The sequence below is a fragment of the Sander vitreus genome, chromosome 17 (genome assembly GCF_031162955.1).
Source record: "Sander vitreus isolate 19-12246 chromosome 17, sanVit1, whole genome shotgun sequence".
NCBI classification, from domain to species: domain Eukaryota; kingdom Metazoa; phylum Chordata; class Actinopteri; order Perciformes; family Percidae; genus Sander; species Sander vitreus.
This window is the reverse complement of record NC_135871.1, coordinates 18071775-18097017: the sequence shown is the minus strand read 5'-3', so window position 1 is coordinate 18097017 and position 25243 is coordinate 18071775. Positions and strand designations below refer to the sequence as shown.

General features: G+C 40.7%; 1 protein-coding gene across 1 annotated transcript in view; it reads left to right on the top strand.

Annotated features, from left to right (window-relative positions):
* The window catches only part of lrmda (leucine rich melanocyte differentiation associated), a 212019-nt gene extending 191625 nt beyond the window's left edge, over positions 1-20394 (top strand). Inside the window, exon 7 of the mRNA XM_078273595.1 lies at positions 19400-20394. Within this exon, the coding sequence (XP_078129721.1) occupies positions 19400-19479 (80 nt within the window). The 3' untranslated portion in view covers positions 19480-20394. The remainder of the gene's footprint in view (positions 1-19399) is intronic.
* Positions 20395-25243: the final 4849 nt, after the last annotated feature.

The window sequence follows — 25243 nt, the reverse complement described above, 5'->3', positions numbered from 1 at the left end:
ATATTTGTTGTAATATTTTTTTACCCTTCCAGTAAGCATGGCTTTTTCATGTATTATACACACTGATACCTGTTTAGTTATATGACCTTTTAGGTCATAGTTTTCATTAGTTTTCTACACTCTCTGGTCGTACATTTTTTATCCCTCAATGTGTAAGTATATATTAGGGCTGTCAAACGATAATTTTTTTTTAATTGTGATTAATCGCTGAATTTCTATAGTTAATCGCGATTAATCGCATATTTTATCACAGGATTAAAATTCTGTTATTTTGCATTTCGGAACAGTTTTTAAGTACATATTAACAATCAAAAGCAATTTTTACCAGTGTATCTTGATTGGGAATCAAATGAATGCAAAGAAAGTTACTTATGAACTTGCTTTTAAGATTTGTAATTATTTATTTACTGTAAACAAAAGAAAAATGTGTGAATGTCATTATTGCACAATTCCTCCAAGTACCTAACTAAAAAATTAAAACTTACTATAGTCAATATAGTGTTTAGTAACTCCTAAATAATGTTGATTACTCACTGACGTCCAGTGATCACCGGTTAATGAGACAGCGTTCGCAGCACCTTGCAGCAGTTCCAGCTGCTTTCTCCGTGTCATACAGGCTGTGTATCCGTGAAAACTACTGTCCACCTCGACGGCAACAAGACAGGTCAGAACATGCCAACCGTAGTATGTCTTTAAGACCCGAGTCCTCTACGATGCTGACAGGTCTGCAGTTAGTTGCCACCCGTTTCGCAAGAGCTTTAGTAATTTTTGGGGATTTGGTTTCATCCACAGGTCGGCAAGTAGCATGCTATGCTAGCGGGTAGCATTACGTTAACTGTACTACTATGCTTAGCTCCGTAGGTGGTAGCTCAAGCTTGACGTGCTTCGGTGATATTTTAATTCGGCTTTACACAATGTGCATATGGCTTTCGACTTGTCTACGAGCCGTCCAGGAGTTTTGGAAAAAAGAGCCATTCAGGATTTCATTGCTGCTGTCTTTCTCCATCATGCCTGCAGCCTGCAGCAGCAGGATGTGTTACGGGGAAGTGGCAGCTTGATGATAAGTAACGGTGCTGCAAAGGGTCAAAATAGTAGCCTGTTAGGCACGACGCAAAGCCGAGTGAAGTGTAAAATACATGAATAAATGCCGGCATGCGATTAATGCGATTAAAAAAAAATGTATCGCATCGGCCCTTAATCGCATCGCGATTAACGCATTAACGCTGACAGCCCTAGTATATAGGTAATAAGGTATTATGTTACTGTATGTGTGTGCATGTGTAGGCACCTGTATTTGTTGTGTATATGATTTATAGTACTAAGACACTAATTGTTAAATCTGTTTTTGTCTAACCCAGACTTTATACTGAGTACTGTATTGAATGAACAATAACCTGAAATTTCAGTCATAGCCACATCAATCTATTCTTTTGCAGCTCCTGCTGCATATCACAGTGCTGTATACTCCCTGTGTATGAGGACAGGCTCTATTTCCTTTATGTGAGTCAGATGATGTGCTATTATTCCTCCCAGGAGTGGATTGGCTCAGCAACATGAATATCCATTAAAGCCAGCCTATAGAGATTGATGAGGGGAAAGGGGACGAGGCAAACCGGGTCTGCAATCCTTCACTGCAGCTTCACATAACACTGCACTGTCCACATCCAAAGTGATGAGAGCTCATTTTTGGAGGCAGGCATGTCCTTGTTATTACTAACCTGGAAATCACCTCTACATTTTCTCCTTCAGAAGCAGGCTAGATTAAAATGCCAGGATAACCTCCTCAACTTCCATGACAGGCTTAACTGCCGAACTCTGACGTGCCAGCTCTAAACTGCTTTGAGAAAGCTGCCTACCACCAAGTGTCATTATCGCACCGTTATCGGATGGCACTCTGCTCACAGTGTGTGAATAATTCTGTTTGTGCTGGGTTTGGGGAAATGTCAGTGACACTATTGTTTTTACCTTCCCTTTTGATGTAGCTGAAAGAGTCTCCTGAGTGTCTTGAGTTCTTAAACTGATGTTGGACGTATACAGCAAAAACTTAAAGTGAAAATATAGGACTGTCAGCTTCTGAGCCATTTCAAGATATTTGTCTGTTAGTTCATCTTACCTGTGGTATAAAAGTAAATATTTCTCTCTGTGATATTCTGCCTTAATAAGGGATGTTTCATAGTTTAAAGTATGCTGGAGTTGTTTTGACTGAAGTGATCTAAGCAATGTCATTATGATCACAAAAAGAGTTCCCAGATCAAATTACACATTTTCTATCTGAATGTTTTTAATTAAAAGTCACTGTAAAAATGAATCGGATGCTGCAGCTTTTGTGGAATACCTATATAACTTTATAATGAAGATTAAGCGTTATGCACACTGAGCCTGAAAGCGAACGATCACACTTTTGAATTCCTCCATCCATCGGCACTGAAATATGATGATTACAATCTTTGAACCATTTTCTCAGCTGCCTCCTAAATCTTTACTGTCTGTGAGCACTGTAGACAAACCTTTGTTGTTTATGATGATACAAACCTAACTGGACTCACAAGTTTGAAGCAATATGTTAGCTTCTACTCCAAATGTGTCAGACAAATAGACAAGGACATGAGTTTCTGCCAAGCAGGCCCAGCCCTCTTGGAAAAACACACCGCTGGTGCTTTGGACTTTGGTGTACTTCCCAGTTGCACTGGTCATTCTCAGTAAAGTAGCAGAACATTACTATTTTTACACCATGATTTGTAGTAGTGGTTCAGAACAACTGAGATAGGGCCTGTGCTTTCCTGTTGTTGGAGCAGGTTTTTGTAGCCTTTATGGTTTCCAAAGGTGGGAGTCCATCATAGTAATTTAAGATGAAGTTTAGCTGCCAGATGGTTTTGGATATTTTTACAGCAGGATGGATGTTGGGTCCACCAGTTTTCTTCTGTGTCAGTACCCCTTGAAACAAATTGCTTGGTGAGCAGGTAGAGTCTGTTTGTGTGAGAGGGCTCACTACCCTTCATTCTGATGAATAGCTAACATGCAGGCAGATGCTGGACAACTTGTCATGCTAAAGGGGACAGGATCAGACATCAATAAGTCCTTGTAGAATTTTAATTATTGTACATTATCCGGGATGTTTACACGGATACACAATGTCACATATTTTATATTGCATGATACAGCAAGTTAACAAAATTAGATACATATTAAATGCATACTAAATGCATGTGTCTTGTTGGTTTATGTAGGATCATATATCTTAATCAGGGTGTTTTAATAAATTATATTTTCTGTAGATCGTAAGTCTAGGGTAACTGATTTCACACAGTAATCATTCAGGATGAAAACATGCCTTAATGCTAGTCTGGTTAATGGCTCCAACAAATTAGAATCCAATTCACTCGGTGGACAGTTTATCATGCTGGGTGACAACACATTCTGCATGGCTTAACAGCTGTGCTACATCACTGAACTTTTCTGTCAGACATGATGGTAACGGAGTTATACATGCCAAGAATTCACTAATGTGTAGTAAGAAAGGGGGCCACCAGTGATCATTTACACAGCTACATAAAGTGGTGTCCTGTTATGGCGTTTTTCCATTACATGGTACCTGCTCGACTCTCCTCGCCTCGACTCTACTCGCCTCACTGTGCGTCCGTTTTCCATTGCAGATTTTAGTACCGCCTCACCGTGGCTGGACGTCATAGCGGCGCCGCAGTAAACTGCCGTGACCTAACGTGACATACACACACACGCACAGAACGTCGAAGGTGTGTTGTTGTTGCCACAGCCAGAAGACACATTTTGTTTCAAATGAAGCTGGAGGCAGCAAAAAAAACACAGCTGGCTAAACTATTTTAAAATGGCGGGTTTGTTCAGGACACCCCCCTCTGTCGCTTTCACATCACCTTTTGGTATCGGCTCAGCTCGCTTGGAACCTCGACTGAGGTGGTACTAAAAAAAAGGACCTGTTAGCAGGTACCAGGTACTTTTTTTCGTAATGGAAAACCAAAAAAGGCGAGTAGAGTCGAGGCGAGTCAAGCAGGTACCACGTAATGGAAAAGCGCCATTAGAGGACAAGCCCCAAGTGGCAATCATACACAAAAACCGCTACATTCCCTGGTTAGCCATGTAGTAAAGTATATGAACACAAACATGCAGATGCTTGTGTATCGCCATAGTAATGACAGCACACATTTGTCTTGAAAGAATAGGCAACTCCAAATTCTCAGAATCACATACATTTAAGAATCACAACCTAGCCAGTATTCCTGACATTGCACTCACCAAAGTAATTGCTGGTATCTAGGAACTCAGCAGCACCTCGGAGCAAAAATCTTGAGTGACAGGGCAATCAGACACCTTTTAAACAAGGCAACCGTTTAGCCAGATTATCTTAACCACTTTTTTAGGGGGGTAAAACCAAAGCTGAGTGTGCCTGAAATGTTGTATTGCACAGGAAATCTTAAAGGTAAGATAAAGGCAAGTAGGTAGGTCAACAATGAAGTCGGTCTAGAAACTGTGATGGATGTTTACAACATACAGTTCGGTAAATGGCTAACCTAGTTTTTAGAACCTTTGTGATAGTTTGACTGTTTCTTGCTCCGTCTGACTTTTTCGTAGCAAAGTTGCCACGTTCCCAGAGCCTAGCAATTAACCTGTTGTGTGTATTGTTACTATTATCCATAATGATGGATAAACTATGAAAGTAAGACCCAAATTGTGATAAACCGTAATTGTCGTCTAAAACATAGTTATCATTTCAAGTTCTATGGGACAGATGTTGCATTGAACAATTATAGAGGTTTGAGGTTTTTAAGTCATAAATATTCATTAATAATTATGCTGGTATCACACACACACACACACACACACACACACACACACTCATTCCCAGGTACCTTCAATGCTCCAAAGCTATTGTGGCGGAAAGAGCTGAACTCATCTGTCAATTATGGTAAGCTCCATTGGGCCATTGTCTAAACTGTTTTCTCACTCACTGGTGAATCCACTGATTTATTGTCAACTGCCTCGGCATCAATATACAATTGGGAGACAGTAAGCTGTGATGTCTGAACACAAACTATTGTCAGAGTATCAGCATATCTCACATTAAGTGCCATTTAGACTATTCATTGCTGTGTGAAAGCCTTGTTTGGATTTTCTGCTTGTGAAGAAAAGGGAAGGCCATTATCCTATACACTGGGATTCCTGTGCTTCTATTTACCTCTACACTCACTATCAAACTGAATGAACAACATTTGAGCTGCACCAAACACAGACACAGTGTGGCAAACGTATGGGTCAGCTTGTCTTGCCCTGTCCAGAAGGTCAACTTGAAATGATTGTCAGCGCTATTTTGTTGAACTGAAAATATAAAGGGGAGCCTCGGTTACAGGAAGTAGCAGGTCTTTTATGGTTTGTAGTGGAATCAACTTTCCAGCTAAAACAGAATGAAAAGATCAAGGTCACTGAAATGCTAAGAAGTCCAAAACAACCTTTTAATCTGTCACTTTGATTTGCTGAAGTCACTTTAAACAGACGGAGCAGGTCCCTCTGTCATGATGATGTGAGCGGACAAGTTATTTCACCATCATAATTTGATTCGCAGATAGTTTCTGGCATGGTATGTCACTGCAACGCAAGATGATTGGATTGACTGAGTCATTTTGGTCCAACACATGAATTTATCCCAGATTGTTGTGATTTAAAAAGGCTATTTCCTTCCTTCCCCTCCCTCAGGACAGAACTACTCAAAACTAAACCTTCAGAATTGGTAGCCATCAAACCAGATCATATCCGCTCAGAAAGATGTAATTTTTGTGCATTTGTATACAGTATGTGGTATTTGTTGAGAGTATGTGCTTGAGTGTTATGTACTGCTATAATATATGTGCTTCATGAAAAAAATGCAGAAGAACACAGGACTCAGTACAGTCAAATGTCATTAAGAAACTAAAAACTTTGAAAATGAAAACTAATTATTTTGGTGTAAATCAATAGACCATTTCCATTCTTTGGAGTGCTGAGTGCCTGGAGACCCTCGAAAGAAAGCTAAAATATGTCTCTCCATTTGACACCATTAGCAAGTGTTAACACATGACCTTTGACATCGCTGGCCAACCGCTCCACACCATTTTAGGCATCCTCTGCAGCAGCAGTTGTGAGCGAAAGAATTGGACAGTTGGATAAAGATAGGCGCATAGGCATGAAACTGGATTAAGTGAAATGAACATGTTCACATGTCTGGCAGTGGGATTCTTTGTTTGCACACTGTGACCCTGAGATGCAATGTCTCAGGGCTAACCAACTGTTTGTTTTGTGCCCTCTGATCCATGTCCATGTGTTTCTGGTTAAAATAATGAGCTTGGTTAATTCTTTTCTCCTTTGCATTATACGCTCATGATAAAGACTGAATGCATTGTTTTATAAGGGTACATCTACTGTAGAATATGCTGTACCATTGCCTGTGTTATTGTTTTGCTTGATGTAGCAGGCAGTAGATTGTAATAGCTGAATAGAAAGGATGATATTAAGATAACCTTGGGAGAGAAGCGATAACACAGCCATGGGCATCTGTCCTTCCTGCCATCACTAACCCACTGTGACATTTTAGCTGAGGAACAGCTCAAGCTATAGCACTAACATCTTATTGCACTTTATATAGGACACTTGAAGGAATGGTATTTTTTTGTTGTTATTGTACAGTTTTGGAAATTGCCTCCTTGGTCAGCTTGTATTGTGATATGCTGTTAGCTATTAGATTATGGCGAGGTAATCCTGACAAATACAATGAGCAAATCAAGGATATTAGTGCTGTGATGTGCAGTCGATAATATTTGGCTTCATTAATTCCCATGCCCTGAGATGACATCCAGCCCCTATTAGGTTTGAAATCTCATCCCCGTCTCCTCTATACCTCAGCTGTGGCTCAACCAAGCAGCCAAGCAGATAATACGCTCTGAGCTCTGAAACATGTACCATTATAATTAGCTTTGTCAGGTCCTAGCCCCTACAACCCTCATGCAGATAATATGATAATATGTCTTCATAACCGGCTGACCTTACATGCTCAATATTTCTCCCCTTATGAAGATTACATGTCAATAAAGTAATTGAGTCCCGGGGTGTGTGGCAAGTGAAGATTTAGGTTATTGGACTTTTCGGGGCAGTGATGTACGAGCGTTATTATTCTACCTGTCAGGAGATGTGCAGGGGGCTGGGGACAGTCCGAGAGTGTCAGGGGGAGAGGAGAGGAGAGGGAAAGAGAGAGGGAGACAGAGATAGGGCAAAAGAGAAAGAGAGGGGAGGGCGCAGAAAGACATGAATTGAGCCAAAGAGAGACACAGAGAAGGGAGTGAGGGAGACGGAAATTAAGAGAGGTGGGAGGGAGGACTGGGGAGAGCTGAGGAGGCAAGATCATTTCTCACAATGAGGGACAGATCCACAGTTAATCATTCCCTCATACCTCTATCTCTATGTCCCCTCCCTCACTCTCTGCATATGAACAGGGGATATGTCATATTAATTAAGAGAAGTAGAGTAACAGTGGAGCCATCTGTCTGAATGAAGCACAGGGAGGCCAGAGGGGTATGAAATATTACACACAACACAAACCTACTATCACCTTAGCCTCGCATCTGATTGGCTACTGTGGGTTCATTATTTTAAGTTCTGGCAGGAAATGACGGCATGTAATTTAACACAATTTTGAGCAGAATAATTTTGAGCAGCATATGATGTCCCCCAGAATACATTTTTCACCACTTCAACCTTATTTCAAAAACAATTATTAATTTGTTGGTTACTTGCTTACTGCTATACACTATAGACTTTTTCTGTAAATAATTTAGAACAGTTTGAAATCATTTTACCAGTAAGCACATCAGGCTAATACAAAAAAAGTCATTTTTGTATATTTATATGAATCACACATATTAATCAACTTTTCTGTAAATGTTCCAGTGTTAGGCAATCCAATCATTTTCAACTGCAGTACTTACTTATATATGATAAGATGTTCTAAAGCCAATATGATGCCAACATAAAGTATACAGTATGTACATGCTGTAAATACAATAAATATAAATACATGAACACATTAAAGTGATTTTTAAGTCTTGTCAAAAGGAGAAGTCAAGTAAGAAGCAGTTACAGGAATTAGTTAATGAGTACACATTGTATATGCACATATGCATTAACTAATAAACCTAAAAGAAACCATACTTCCTCAATACCCTGTTTCAAGACATACTGTAAATGTAGAATCCCTGATCTTGACGCTGCACAGATTTTTTCTTTAGTTTTTTCTTGCCACTTATAGTGGAAAAATCGTGCTAAATGCCATGTGTCAAGGTACTGTTTTGTCCATCATAATTTGACTGTCAGTGCTAGAGACAGAGGAAATGGGATGTGAAAATGAGTGTGGTTGATAGAGGTCCAACAATGAAGGTTACACACATTTACAGCTGCGAGAGAGACAGAAGCAGGGGACTCAAAAGGCAGGGTCGGAGAGCAATGTTAAAGGATATTTTACCATGTCCTATTGGATTAGGCCTGGAGATTGATATCTTCCAGTCAGATGAAGCTCTGATGTGAGTGATCCAGCCCCTTCATCATTGTGACATGCAGCTCTTGGCTAACGCTCATCCGTGTTGATGGGCACACCCTATGCCACAAGGGCCATGGCTAACATACCCACCTTCCTCTCTCCCCATCTCTGTCCGCCTCACTCTTGCCATCTCTGTTCTTTTATTTCTATAGCCCTTCTCCCCTGTTTTCTGTCACCATGTCATGTCCAATCACTGTTTGGCTGGCCAGGCACTCAGTCGGGCAGGCAGGGAGCAGGAGCCCCAGGTAGAGAACTGCCTAACAGGCGTCAGGATGGGCACTGAAATGACTCTAATAATGGGGTCCCTGTGTGGCCCAGACAGGCCAGTCAGTTAGCAGGGCCAGGATGGGGAGTAATAAGTGTTTGATGTCTGCAGGGTAGGAAAGTGTGAAGGACTACAGCCAACCCTGGGCACTCCGGTCAGGCAGGTGCAGCCAGCCAGGGTCTGAGGGGATCGACTATGGAACAAGACGTCAGATTAGTATTGATATGTGTCATGCTGAGGTGCCAGGCTGTTTGTTTAAGAAAGTATCTCAGAGTGGTAACAGCCATGCGGTAATTGATGTCTAGCTCAAGCAGAGCAGCTAGAGGACAACCTGATGCGCATGGTGCAGAGTGAAAGGCAAAAGCTTTATGAAACAACCATTGTCAATTTTATGGTGTGATGAAGGAAGAAAACACTTCACAATGCTTTATTATCCATGCATGTTTTTATGCATGTGTAAAACTCAAGCAGCAGTTTCTCTCGTGGCTAAATTTTCTGGCCATTTTTGATTTGATGGAAATTGTCACTGACAGGGAGCAAGGTGCCATTTTGTCCACTGATGCGTGAAGTCCATCATTGTCTGTGTAGTTGAGTTTAGTTAACATGGCACTTAGCGACTGACATTGCTTTAGAGCCGGCAAAACACTGTCATTGTCATGTCATTTATCTTTTGCTTACCAATTTCCAATGTGTTCCACGCTGAACGCCTCGCTGAACACTTCGAGCTCTTTACAGTAGGCTTGTTCAGCTCGACAGAGTTTTGGTGCCCTCTAAGTATAAACTGTATTTCAACCCCTTAAAAACATTTTAAGCCCTGATATCAGAGGGAATAGGTCACCAGCACCTTCCACTGATAAAGCCACTGCTGTTCTTTCTTGCATGGCTATCTAGTAACAAGCCACTTCCCTTTGAACAGTTTTATGTGGTTGTAATTGACCTGACAATGGGGTTCATTATGCAGTCCCTTTCATGCTGTTTTGCCTGATAATTATTATTTAATGTGTTCGGATGGAGAGCATCATTAATTCATCCCTTCCTCCAATGTCAAAGAGATGAACAGTGAAGTTATCACTCTCTGGTGATTAATATTATGCTCTTTTGTTATTGAATCCTGTCCCAGTGATTAAACCTTCATTGAGTGACTCACTAGCCGCTCTTATTAACGGCACCATTACCGAACACAGCCAAACCTCTAATTGCGATTTTCACTTTTTCTTTCTATTTCGGTCAGAGGTTTGAACCACTTATCTGTGCTTTTCTTTTAATTACAAATCCTGGGTGTAATGAAGAACACAATCGATCAGTGTCAGGCCGTGTGGTGTGCATGTGTGGTGATTTGTGATCCACATGTTGACGGAGAAAATGAGCACTTATGATTACTGGCGTCATTAGTGGTTTCATGTGCCCTTAAGGGTAGATGAACCCTTTCAATAACTCTAGCAGTAAATAACTAACTTGTCATTATTGTGCCTGCAGGAGAGAGTTTTTTTTTAATGCAAGGTGTTGTCAGTGAGTTGGCTAGATGATAGTGGATGTCTTGAGAAAGGCGCTCTGAGGGGACTTAGGACTTTGTAAACTGTCTCAGTCCCCCGCCTTAAACAACCCTCCTCTTATCCAGAGCTACTGTAACCAGTGTTCTCTACTGGCTCTATGTGGAATAAATGTCACTGAAATTAATTTCAACTTTTTTTTTTTCATTAGACCCCCCCCCATCCCTCACACAACGGTAATCTCTTTCTTCAGTCAAAATTTATGTGCCCCAGAATTCAATTTCCTTCTCATCCTCATAAGTTGGAAGTACAAAGACTGATAGGCATTTATCTGGTTATAACTGTAATTCACCCATCAATGAATAATGCCATTCTCAATTTAAAGTGTTTGATGATAGCCATTTAGTGAACTGACAGTGATGGATTGTCATTTTTTGGATGTAAACCAAAGTTGCCGATACATACGGTACTGTATGTGATCCATTGCATGTCTAATGATTAATTATGTTTTATTCTATACTTTAATTAAATATAATATAAAAACATAGAGAATGTGTTTAAGAAGAATCATGTGGCAAAATCAACCTAGTATTGATTAGAGCTGGTTGAGCCACGACCCCGCAACCTCCTCCTGACAGCCTTTCAGCCTGTGGCAATAGCAAATCTTTCAACTCTCCACCTCCCACTCACACACTCTCTCCCTCTTATTTTTTAACCATTGTTGGCGTTGTGTTGTGTGTGTGTGTGTGTGTGTGTGTGTGTGTGTGTGCGTGCGTGTGTGAGTGTGTGCGCGCGTGTGTTGTTTTTACCCAAGTCATGCACACAGTTCTTAAATCTCTCTCAGTCTCTGAAGTAAAATGAAATAAAAGTTTACTCCAACAATGGAAGCAAAAACACAATACATCACAATGAATTAAAGCTCAAGAATATGTTTGTATGCATTTTGTGTTAGTATATATATATATATATATATATATATATATATATACATATACATATATATATATATATATATATATATATATATATATATATATATATATATATATATATATATATATATATATATACCGTGGTCGAGAAACATGATGTTTGAATGGGTGACAGACTAACCACTGACTGACTGACAGGAAGTATACAACATGGCAGGCAAGTATTTGGAAAGTCTGTGATGTCAGAGACTCATCAAATGTCAACTGAGAAAGCAACTGTTATGCTGTGTTTCTCCAGGTTGATGGAAAGGCATCTCATTATAGGGGCTTGTTAAGCCAAGACTATTACTACAAATTATAATCATCTCAGGAATTGATAGATAATTGTGGGTACCATCTACTGTATATAAGTGTGTATTTTTTAGTATTCATGCTGGATGTTTTACTGTCCTGCATGCCGTGCTATGCACTCATGGCTCGTTAGAGTACTTCTGTTGTAGGCAGTATAATTCCCTCCTTCCTGTCTCCTGCCCTCCTTCCATCCCTCTCTCTCTACCTTCTCCCCAGCCTCTGCCTGGGTGAAAAATGGGACGCATTTCCCTGTGTGGATGTGGAGAGTATAAATGGCTAATGAATTACAGATGAACATTGACGCAAATTAATCTTCCTGATGTCCCAGGGTTATATGGCAGCTATTTAAAAGTTTAATCAATACGCTGAAGTTGAGAACATGCAGGCGCTGCAGTTGTTTGGCCGCAGTAAACAGCCAGAAGGGGAACCGGGAAGGCCCGAGCCCAGGGCATGTATCATAATGACAGCTATTTATGTGTAATGGAGTAAATATTTTTTATTAGTAGAGGACAAATGTCATTTTAATTTTCAAAGTTACGCACAGGAGTTTTGTTTGAGACCCAAGAGAGATGGGTGACACCTCAGCTGTTAGAATTGTTAACTAATTGACAAGGGAGTCAGAGTAAAGATGGATTTAGTTTCAGCATGTCATATTAAGTCTTCATTTCTTTTGTGAGGAATATGTATCATAAAAATGATAATAACATGTTTATGTTGGTGCCATCAATATTTTTCTTTCATTTTCCATCTTGCTCTTTTTTCAGTACTACTCTCCTTCACTTCCACATAGTACATATCCACATAGTACATATATATATATATATATATATCTATATATATATCTATATCTATATATATATATATCTATCTATATATATATATACATATATATATAGATATATAGATATATATATCTATATATATATATACATATATTGTATCTTTAATTTGTGTTTACACTTCTTTGCAGTTAATAACAATGAATTCACTTTTTCAAAATACAACTATTTTCACTATTAACACCACCACATGTGGCATCACAGTTAATTTTAATGGCATAAATACAACAACACTATCTTTCAACACAATCTAAGCATATAATCACTTAAATAAAATGAATGATGTAAAAGAAAAGTTTGCATCACAGTAGAATCATTATTCTAGGTCACAGTTTAAAGTAATAAATCATGTTTTCTTTGTTATTGACGATTGTATAAGAAATGTGTGAATTACTTTTTATCTTCCATCACAAAACATTATAGCACAACAGTTATAGTATATATATATATATATATATATATATATATATATATATATATATATATATATATATATATATATATACAGTATAGCAGTTTTCAGTACAAAAAAACCCTAGTAGAACAGAAAATTAAGTAAAAAAAAGTGATAGAAAATGTTAAAAAACAGTAGTACAACAGAAGCTTTTAGATAGATAAGTAGATAGGTACATACTCTGGTGGAGCAACCACTGTGGTTCTTTTCCCTAGTGAGGTTTGTTCACATAGAGCAGTGTGACTTTCTCCGCTCACTACATGGGAATTACAGTGAAATACTCCAGAAAAATACACAGTAGGTGTTTGTTTGGTAACACTTTACTTGAAGGTATCTACATAACAGTGACATGACACTGTCATGAACACATGACACTGTCATGACACAGTCATGACACATGAACCCTAACCCTAACTCTAACCCTAACCATAACTTGTCATGACAAAAAACAAATGACACTTACTAAAATAAGCGTTATGTCATAAAGGTTTATGACTTGTTTATAATGTTTATAATGTTCCCTTCAAGTAAAGTGTAACCAAAAGTACAATAAACTGCCGACATTGTTCTTACAAGGACAACATTCGGGAAGCATTGGATGCTGCTTTGCCTGCTGGAGAACATTGTAAGTTTAGCCAGTATTTATAGTTTATTTCTGTATTTCTGTCATGCATTTTACTGTTGAGAAGCAGCTGGATGGCGTGTGGAAGAACACTTCTGGAGCGAATATGTCCTGCATGAACTCACATTCCATTTCTGCTGGCATCTTTTGGCCAAATTGAGCCCAGCTTTAGTCACATAAATGATTTCATTGGGCATTTGATTGGCCTCCGCCATCCTGACTGTGAAATCAAGCATAGAGCAAATGCATAGTCCCACAAATATTTAACAGGTACAAGAAAAACAAGAAACAAGAAAAAATACAAACTAGCAAACTGACACACATATCCAGCATACCAATACTAAGTGAAACAATATAATTTCACTCCGTTGCAATGTGCTGTGTGTGCCAGCCCACCTCTCAGTAGGCTGAATCAAAGTCCTGTTGGTTTATGGGACGCAGGGGGATTATCTATCTGCAGGCCTCCCTATAGAGAGGAGGTGGTGACTCCATCTCATGACGTTGGGCTGAACTGATAAAAGGACAGCCGGAGATGGATCGTGTCCACAATAATAGCCCTGGCTCACAGCAGCCTATGGCCCAAGCTCATAAGTCACTCTCGCACCAACTCTTATGGATGCTTGCCCCAGCTCCATCTGACCCCATCCCCCACCTGCCCGGCAGTGTTATTTCAGCCCTTGGAAATAATATAGAAAGTGTAATTGCCTTGTTAATTGGCCTTTTTTCTCATTGCATTTTTTCCCTGATGGATGGCAGCACTGATGGAATTGTCAGCTAAGTGGCCAAACTAGATGGTGGGACAGAAAAGCAGAGGAGGAGAAAAATACAGAGAGTGAAACAGAGGAATCAAATAAAGCAAATAAGAGAGTAAAGAGTGTAGAGAAGTAGAAAGACAGAGTGGAAGCAGTTGAGAGGAGAGAGGAGGATAGATGAAAAAGAGACTACAGGAGTGGAGGGAGTGGATTCATGCCAAGAATAGATAACCTTGATGTTAAAAGCTACATCGTCGGATGTGTCTTTCTGTGACATATTGATGGCCCTTGAAAAGAGTCAAGCTGATTTTATGCAGGGAACAATCATTAAACCCACTCCATCTCCCTCCTCTCTCTGACTCTCTCTCTTTGTGTGTGTGTGTGTGTGTGTGTGTGTGTGTGTGTGTGTGTGTGTGTGTGTGTTGATTAAATGCATAGTTGTGAAGCAGGCAATGTGAGTTTATATGGCTAGGAATCCCAAACAGAAGCCTTAGTTGTATTACTAAATAATAATAATAATCTTAAAGATCAATATGTGGCCTCACTGTCTATTTTAGAGTGATGACGATCAGCGTTGTTGTTGTTGTTGTTGTTGTTGTCGTTGTCGTCGTCATTGTCATTATTATTATTGTTATTATTATTTTACTTCTGCACCTGAAACTGTACCTTGACTTTTTCCCTTGTCAGTTGATAGCATGTCTTTAACCATCAAAGAGACATTTTAATTAGAAAACTATGTAGATCTCCACAACACACTGTCCTGGCATTATTATTATTTCAAAGACATTGCCTGGTGGCTACAGCAGTAGGGAAGGAATCAAATGAAGTAGTACTTCTGAATCCAGAAGCAATATGTTATGTGATTGATATGCTGTGTGCTCCTGTTTACTAAAGTTAATCATTTTTTTTTGAAAGTATGAACTTACACACTGATTTTTCAGCTTTATAGAAACACATATTAAAGACCCCACTATGAAAAAAACTGAGACCTGGAACAGAGGCTATCTTGGAAAGATACAGGACTTCTGCTATCTATCTAGGACTTAATTAGACATAATTTAGTCTTTCTACTAAATTGTAAAGTATTTTGATATTAAGTGTCCTTGAAAATGTATGTACAAAGTATCCAGTGGAAACATATTTTAAGGAGAGATGAATCTGCTTAGATACCCAGGTGACAGTTCAGTTAATGAAATATGTAACCATGAGCTGGACTGCTGCAGCTCGGCACTTTGAAATCTCAGGAACTACTGACTGACACTGTATTGATCAACAACTTGTAAACTTCTGGTTATATATCATGGTGATTTAGTACAACAAGGCATTAAAGTATCACAAATTGCCACCTTTGCCAGATCTTGAGTCTTCAGTTGTCTGCAGGGATTGGTTTAGTGGCCTTATACTTTATATAGAACAATTATATATTCACACAAAAAAAATACTTTTGTTACCATATGTGTTAATTTGATATTCGAGCACTGTATATAGGAGGCTTTGTACAGCTGGCTTACTCACACTGTGGCAGAATGGCCTATCAAGCCCCCGTAGAGAGGACACATGCTTTGGGTAATCAGCTCTGAAAAGACCAGACTGTCTGACAATGAACTTACACTACAACATTCACCAAGAGGAAGATACAAGATGCAGACTGTACGGTCTTTTAATAAAGACAAGAGCTTTAGCTACTCCCCTTAAAAACAACAAGGTGCCACGTGACATATGCAGAACAAAGGCCTGATTGTTCCTCCACCAGGGCATGGTGGAAACAGTAGCCTCCACATCACTTTGTTAATCTGTCACTTTAATGGCTTCTCCCACTGTTCTCACTGTGTGCTATATTTGTGTGCATGAGATGAAAGTGTGTATGGGTTTGCGATAATGTGTCTATGGCTGAGAGTGTGGGTGTTGATTCAAGTGTGCTCATCCATGGCTTAGGATACACAGAGGAAATTGTAGACTACTGGGTTTGTCACTGAACCACTTGTTATTAAGTATCTGTTCATCAGGCGGAACCCCGCAGGCGTGAGCGTGGCCTTAGAAGGCGTTATGTAAGAGTGAGTTTGGCTTAGTTATTCTCTTCTGGGTCTCTAACCACCCCATCTTTCTCTTGGTTTCTCTCATAATAAGAGCAGGCTCTCGCTGTGAAGGGAACACAGCGAACTGGAGTGTGTTTATGCACAAACTACACTGCTTAATGTAGTGCTGAAAGGTATCCAGAGCTTGAGCCAGGTTGCACAGAAAATTAAGACACACATTCAGGGACTTTTTCACCCACTGGGACCTCAACTCTGTTCTTTGTACTGCTCTTTTCCCTAATTTACTCTTCCATTTCTCCTTTGATCACAGATATAGCTTTTTGTTTAAAGCACTGTTGGAGAGTTACAGGTCACACATCGCCACAGCTTTCTGATTGGTGCTGGAGAATCTCAGAATGTGTTCCCTTCCAATCCTCCTCAGTTCCCACGGGCTAGTGACGAGCTCAGCAGAGTGTGAAGGCTTGAGGGGCCTTTAGCTTTAGTTCCTTCATCTGTGAAGGTTATCTCTGAAAGGCTTTGGTTGCAACCTACAAATATATCCCCTCTAGGTAATGTCTCATAGGAGTCTTAGTTCTGGTACCTCAGTGGGTAATCTCTTTAAGGGCCCCACTCCTGGAGAGAGTGAGTTTCTTGCCGGGTAAGCTGTGAATATGTGAAAGGCCCCGGTGCCCATATGATCAGAGCGCTGTGAGACACCCCGAGTCCTGTGGTGTCAAGCCCAGTCTCCAGCCGTGGCACCTATATCCCCGGGCAAATCACAGCAGCTGAAATTCACCCCCCCGCCCCAATCTCCTCACTGTCAGAGAAGCACACACACACGTATATGTACCCCTCACACACCGGGGGAGCAGGCAGGCATGGAGCTGGTCCCGGATGTTATCGGAGGTGACAGCTCCTCACACTTCAGTGTTTGGATCACCTCAAGTAGCTGGGCTATGAGGGAAATGAGCACTGCTCCACTACAAAGTCCAGATTTAGATTGACTGAGCTTGTCCTCGGGCCTGTGGGCTGCTGCTGTACTGCTCCTCCGCCTGACAGAACACCCACTACTGCTGCGAGGGACTGGTGTGTGTGTGTGTGTGTGTGTGTGTGTGTGTGTGTGTGTGTGTGTGTGTGTGTGTGTGTGTGTGTGTGTGTGTGTGTGTCTGTCTGTCTGTCTCTGTACTGTATATGTGTGTGTGTGACTTGGTGGAGCCTACTTTGAAGAGTCAGAGAGAGTGGGGGAACGAGAGCGATGTGTCAGGTTTGGTTAGAATTGAGGGTGGCATCAGAATATGCTTGGCACTAATATGGCACCAGTATCTCTGTCCCTGTCTCTGCTTTCTGTCACTTAGTTGCCACTCTTTCCCCACCCATGACAATGTCTCTTTGGATTATGTCATTGGACTTAGCGCTTGGAGCTTCCCTCATCCTTCTGCGACGCTGCCTCTCCCATAAGTCTCTCCTTTCTTACCCTGTCTTTGGCCCGGCCCCCTACTCCTATAATACATTTGATATCTATTTAGAAAGCCTGGCGAAAGCTGTATCTGTTCTGCTGTCATTGACAGCACTAATGCCACTTGTCCTTGCCTCATTTGGTGAGAGGTGACACCTAGCCGCAGCCCGCCACATTCATCAAGTGGCAGTAGGAGCCCTGTGACATCAGAGTCAGAGCAGACCAGTCAAAGAGCTCTGGGCAGCGGTCTCACTGGACGGCAACACCTCTCACTACAACAAGAAAGCACTGCCGGCCATCTTGGATTCCTTCTCTGGGCTGCATAGAATGCATGTGGCTTCTTTTTCAGGATTCTGGTTAAATGATTTCTGTAAATGAGCTCACCTTTGCTTAACTTATACTGTTCATACTGTAGAGTCTGTAGTACACGTCTTAGTAGTAGTCTTAGTTCTCAACTCCAAAATTGATCTGTATTACCTAGTGTGTTTTATTAGCCAATTACATGCACATACGCAAATAACTTGCATGCTGATAATTGAATAATGACTTGCTGTGATGGGTGATGGCTGTGAGCCTGTTGCTGTCAGGACTCTGCCCCAAGGCCACACTGGTCTCTGGTTTTTGTACAGTAGTAAACAAACATGCTTACATTGAACGTTTCTCACTGAAACATATCGTCTGTGTCCTTGAGGTCTCACGAACACATTGAATGCAGTTACTACCTCATAAAATGTTAACACCTTGTTTTGCATGTCTTGAAACCTGCATTGGTTTCATTCTGTGGTTGCATCAGTTTGTAGGTCCCTTGTGAGGGTTTCACCCAACAGGTTGGGAGCACTGCTGCTCATCTATAACTCAAACATTGCACAACATTATATATGTGCATATGGCAAGTATTTCTGTGATCAAGAAATTATAGATCGGCATATGCCAACTTGGTATGTAGTAGTAGTAACAACAGGCACGCCGCACAAACTTGTTTGGGCTTGCGAGCCGGCCAAAGAGTAGTAGGCTAACGTTACGTTTTGAGTGGATGGCGAGTGCGAGATGCCAAAATGGATGCCAATAAGATTCTGAATGGAAAGTTTACTTTTAAAAAGTTGCCAAATGGTTTTATTGACAAGACCAAAGTGATCTGTGTGTTTTGTCACTGTGAACTGAGCTATCATCGCAGCACGTCCAGTCTGAAATACCACTTGATGGCCAAGCACACAGCTGATGCAAATTCTCCGTCCCCTCGTCAAAGCCAGGCGACAAAAGCACAAAGCAAGCCGATCCACTTTTCCATGTTGATAAGAGCCTTAAAATGAGAAAAAAGAATGGGACAAAAAGAAATCTAGGGACATTTAGAATAGATAAAAATGTGCGATTAATTGTAAGTTAACTATGACATTAATGTGATTAATCACGATTAAATATTTTAATCGTTTGACAGCACTAGTATGTAGTTTATCTGTCTGTCACTGAAATATTCCAAGAAATACAGTACAAATCCAGTCAGACAATGAGGTCAATACATTCAAATTGATAATTATTTTCCCAATTTTTAATAATAAATGTTTTCTTGTTTATTTTTAAAACTACAAGCATGACCCACACCTCATTTGACTCTCTCTCACTCTGTTTTTAGGAGTATTCGCCAAGTGTCGCTACATCTACTATGGCAAGCACTCAGAAGGCAACAGATTCATCCGAAACGACCAACTCTGATGGACAGCTGGTCAGGCACAAAGAGGGACATGAGTGACAGGGAATGTTAACAGAACGAAAGACGATCAAATCAGTCTCTCTTCATTAAAAGCACTGGTGATATTTGAGTCACTTAATCTCCAACTGGAAAAAGATTTAAACTTCATCAAAAGATTTTGTTATGTAAGGAGAATGTTGTTTTTTAAGGTCGTATTCCAGCCCCATAGTTACGGCCTCCTTTGCTGAGCTTGGTCTGCTTTTGCCTCCCTGCTTCCAGCTCAGAGTCAGAGATGACACTCCCACTGACATGATTACCTCTAAGCATCAGCAACCGCACAACTCCAGACACACACACACAACACACACACACACACACACACACAAGGACAGTCTCTTTCTCTCTCTTTTAGCCAATTGCATCCTTTTCTTTGACAGCTATGATGGATCACCCGTCCACTACTGCCACTAATCAAGGGTGAAAGGGGTGACGGTCACACACCTGGGGCCTGACATGGACTCATCTCTCTCATTCTCTCTTTTAAACACACACACACACACACACACACACACACATAGTGCGTGGCACTATCTTTGTGGGGACCCGTCATTGACATAATGCATTCCCTAGCCCCTTACCCTAACCTTAACCATCACAACTAAATGCCTAACCTTAACCCTTACCCTAACCCTAACCATAACCTAATTCTAACCCTAATCCTAAAACCAAGTCTTAACCCTCAACCAGCCCTTTAAAATTGTGGGGTCCAGCATGTTGGCCCCACAAAGCTGTCCGGACCCCATAAGTATACTGTATTCCCAGTTTTTGGACCCCACAAATATAGTTAAACAAGAACACACACACACACACACACACACACACACACACACACACACACACACACACACACACACACACACACACACACACACACATAACTGCTGTTTAAAACATAAGACATTGCAAAGAGTTTGACAGAACAAGGTTTATACTGCCTGGTTAAACATCCCTAAGCTTTTTAGTCCAAACTTGAGCCATAATCAGTGTATCTTGTTTAGTCTGTTGCAAACTGCAGAATGATGTTCCATCTTTTGTTTGAATTCATTTTATTGAATGATTTTTATCTTTGTGTCTCTTAGAAAAGAAAGAGAAGTCAGATTATATGTCTGTTATCTGAGCAATGATTCAGTCCGTTTCCGTTTCAAGTCTGTAAGATTTATCAAATGCCAGTACCAGGTTTAATGAAGAACAGAGTTGTAACCAATTATGCATTCCGGGTATATCGTTATGGGTAAAGGTGTCACGTTTTCATGTTTTGCCTTTTTCGGCCATTGTGTCTTCAACCAGTTAACATCATACTGAAATATTCCATTCATTGTTTGCTTTGTTTTGTGATGCATTGCAAACAAAGTATAATAATATTTAGAAAATTGCATCTAATGGAATATTGTCTCAACAGTTTTAGTGTTGAAATGCTTTTTTTTTTAAAGTTGTCCAGGCAACCTTCCAATCTAAATTTTTGACATGAATAATGTGATGTATGTGATCTGATATAAAATTGTATTAGCGGAATGACTTCAAGTAATTAAAATGGTTCAACTAACGTGTCTATTGTCAAATTGATGCAGGGCTAAAGGTACGTAATTCAGTTTTATTTATAGTGTCAAATCAAGTCTCAAGCCAGCTCTAACTATAAGCTTTATCAAAGAACTCTTGTTCCTTCACATCAATTTCCTCTGCCACCACAATACACTGCTTTACTGATGATCAAATGTTTATCACATTGATCTGTTTCCTGTATTAAGCTAAAAGAGCCAATCAGCATTTTGAATAGCCCTATGTTACTCCTCATTACAACTTCAAGAGTGGTTAAAAAGATGTCCCTGACTGACACATCTCAGGTCGAATCATTAGGCTTGAACACATCCTTTAGAGGTGAAGTAGCTGAATAAAGCATGGTCATGAGATTGAAAGGAGATGCTTGCTGTATTTGGGATTTGAAAGAAGCCACGTTGAGCTTCAGTCCCACGCATCAATCATCCACAGACAGATGAAGGAAAGGTCAGAGATAGCCTCATGCGATGTTTGTTCACTATGGCTGTTTATTTCTTATTTCTATTATCTTAAAGATTGTGTGCATGTGAGAGTATGCATGCTCGCTTGCCTGAGCTTATGCACCACTTCCTACACGACTGTGTGACCATATTCCAGCTGACATGCCATTCAGGAGCCTGGTCACTAGTGCCGGCGTTTCAAAATGACAAGGTTTATTTGTCTGTGTTTTGATATGTTCAGAGGAAACTGGGGCTGACAGCCAGAGGAGGTAGGAAGAGGGGAGCCACAACAAGTTCCCCCCCGCACGACACAAAATGTCATCCTTCCCCTGGCTGCAGCGCAAGCCCAGCCATCCTGCTGAAAAGAGCAGACATTTAAAACTTTGTGACATGTGTCACAGGCACTGCCATTGAGCCAGTGCCACTGACAGAGCTGGAATTGACAGGCCCCGAGCCACCGAAGCTGGCTGGGGGACACACCGAGTTTGGTGTGTGTCACTTTCTATCCTCGTCAGGGACGCATCCTGAGCTGCCACATCAACACAAACTGCATTATGGGATGGGCGGGGAGTGCGGGTTGACATATGCTTGACATGCGCCTTTGTGCATGTGAGGGGATGAGTAGATTAATTAAGGTGGGAGCTACAGCTATCTACCTGTAGGCGTTGCCCTCCTTGACCCTCAGCTCCGTCACTGCTGCTACTCCTTGGGAACTTCCTGGCTGAACAAATGGCACACCACTTCATCAGAGCAGATCAGTGACATTCTGCTGTAGTAGCCCTGCAGGCTCCTCTACTAGCCACTGTGTGTGTGTGTGTGTGTGTGTGTGTGTGTGTGTGTGTGTGTGTGTGTGTGTGTGTGTGTGTGTGCACGAGAAGGTATTACTGTACCTACATATTTTCTGTGTGTATCCATGCTTGAGTGAGCCACAGCTGGATGTCTCTGCACAATGTCTGTATTGACTTTTGGCTGTTGCCTCTAATTTGTTAGTACTATTATAGACCCTCCTCCAAAGCACATTGAAGGAGAGTCTGGCTACTCCACACAGCATTCGGGGATGGGAGGAAAACGTGCTCTGCTTTAATGCCATTTCCTTAAACCAATCAATTGTCATGGGTGGTGCTAAATGCCGCACAGAGCCGCTGCAAAATAGTTGTGCAAGAGAAAACTCAGATTGGACAGCTACCTGTCTCAATTTACCATGCAGATATCTGAGGAGCAGTCAACAATAGTCCTCATAAATCCACCAAATTTAAAATTACAACACAAAGAAAGCAGAAGGAAACGAAAAATACATGCGTCCAGTGGAATTTTCTGCAGCACCGGAGCAATCTTGGAAGTGGAACGCGAAGGATATAGACTAGTAATTTAATAAATTAAACATTTTAAAGTATCATTTTGTAAAAGTATAAATTGTAATTTGATTTTATAATACATACTAAATATAATTGGATGATTATGATACTATGTGTTGAGGGTGCTGTTAATGGACACACCTGTCCAACAATGCAATGCATAAGGAAATAGTAAACCTATTGAAAAACTACCAAAATGCATACGATGTTGAGAATGCTCAGGGAGAAAAATTGCTGTTATCTTTGGAAATATTTAAAAGTAAAATTATTGTTTAATTTCCTGTTAGTACACAATGGTAAAGAGAAAGAATACTAAGTTAATTTGTATATAGTGCATACACCATTTTCTTTACAAAACATTGTGACAATATTTTCAGATTTGGAGTATGTTAAAATGTATTTACATATTTTGTAATCGTTGAGCTCGATAATACATTGGTGGCACAGCACAATTCACCTCCCCAAAAGGCACACTAGTGCGTGACTCACTGTCACAGGAACAGGAACTAAGGACCACTCACCCCGTCACTACGTATCAGCCTACAGCCTGATGACTGATTGGCATGAGCTAATGCAAATTTACAAGGAGGCAGAGGGAGAAAAAAGAGACTTGTCTTTATGAGTGACAACTAGCCACTGATAGCAGAGCAGCAAACAGGATGGGGTGAGATTTAGATTTAACTGCCCCCCTGGTTCTAGAAAGCTCTCTCCATCCCTCCCTTCCTCCATCCATCTCTTTCTCTCTTTCTGTCTGACATACAAACTATTTTCCTCCTGCACCTGAAGACTTTTGGCAGCACACTGTAGTTTCAGTTGATCCAGAGAAGCTGGAGAGGGGGAATGGCCCTTATTTCCGGGCCGGTCTTAGATGAGTAACATTTGTCATTCAGGGTTGTGCTGTAGTAATTAGCTTGTCAGTGGAGCACCAGGCTGAGCTGGCTCTTTCTACTAAGAAAGATGGACAGACTGACACAGGAGCTGACAGCCAGTCGATAATGTGGCAATTAATGTCATAAATAATTCCACTGCCAATTATGTCAAAATGGACTCGGTTCTTTCACAGAAAGGCCTGGTACTCCCTTATCATTTCCTCCGATAAGGGGAACAACCGTCTTCGCCCCCCCCCCCCCCCCGCCGCCCACCGCTCTATAATTATGGGGCTTTTTATATGGAAATACAAAACGGCCTCACTCTCCCCAAATGTTTATAGTGCAGGGGTGAAAAGTAGAAAGAGGGAGACATGGACAATAAATGTTACATGCTAATGAATCTGTGTTTTGTGCCCTTTACCTCGGCTATTTCAACGGGTCACATAACAAGACCTTGAGGCATTCCAAATGTCATTGGCATACAAAAGAAAAAAAACTTGATTTGAAAATACAGACAATTATGTGAGAGAGATCGATTGGAGCTGATATTCTAAAGGTTGCAAAAGCTTAACCAACAGTGAGAATATTGATCCTGATGCCCCATCACTCGGTGGGAAAAAATTATATCCATTCTCTGTCTTCAAGATGCAGGTCAATCAATCGCAGCAGGTGAGAATACACGATGAGGTGGAATCATCAAGGGTTCACTGAATAGTAAATGTGTTGTATATTGAAGGGAAATAAAAAGGGATAAGTGGGAATCTGCTTTGAAATGCTTATTATCCACCGCCTCTGTCGGTTTCTACGGGCTCATTTGTCTTGACAAGTGACTCAGTCACTGTGAATGGTCCCCATCAGGCTGACGCTAAACTCTTCCTGTGAAATGTATGAGCAAATAAAGTGAGCTCAGCACATGTAAAGCCCTCCTAATGCATTGTAAAACAGCCTTAAACACATCAGATGTATCTTCGGAATGGGAAGGTCGCTCTGTTGGTAATATATGGCCTGTGCTGAGAAGTCTCAAGGTCGAGTCAGATTCGCCTACATAATGTATGATTTCCCGTTACTCTTACAGACTCCAATCATGCCTCACAAGCCTTGAGATGAAAATTTTACTAAGTAAATCAGCCACCTTGCTGGCATTTCTATTACCCCTCTGTGTGCACTGACAGAGAAGATGAATAACACTAAATAATAACATGTGGTAACAAATCATATTTACTACTCATAGAGAGAGAAGCTGCAGCGGATGTAAAACTGTTAGCTGGGTTTTGTTGTTCTTTCATCTTGCCTGTATGGATTTGACTTCCGTATTTGTGTGTGTGTGTGTGTGTGTGTGTGTGTGTATAAATGTGTTCTTTGTACTTTATGGAGATTAGTGTGTCATTCCACCACTTGTCACTGTCGTCTTGTTAGATTGTGTGTGTAATTATTGTGTCATTTATTGCACGAGAATTGCTTGCTTTGAATAAAGCAGTTAAATGACCCTGTTAGCATAATTAATTTAAC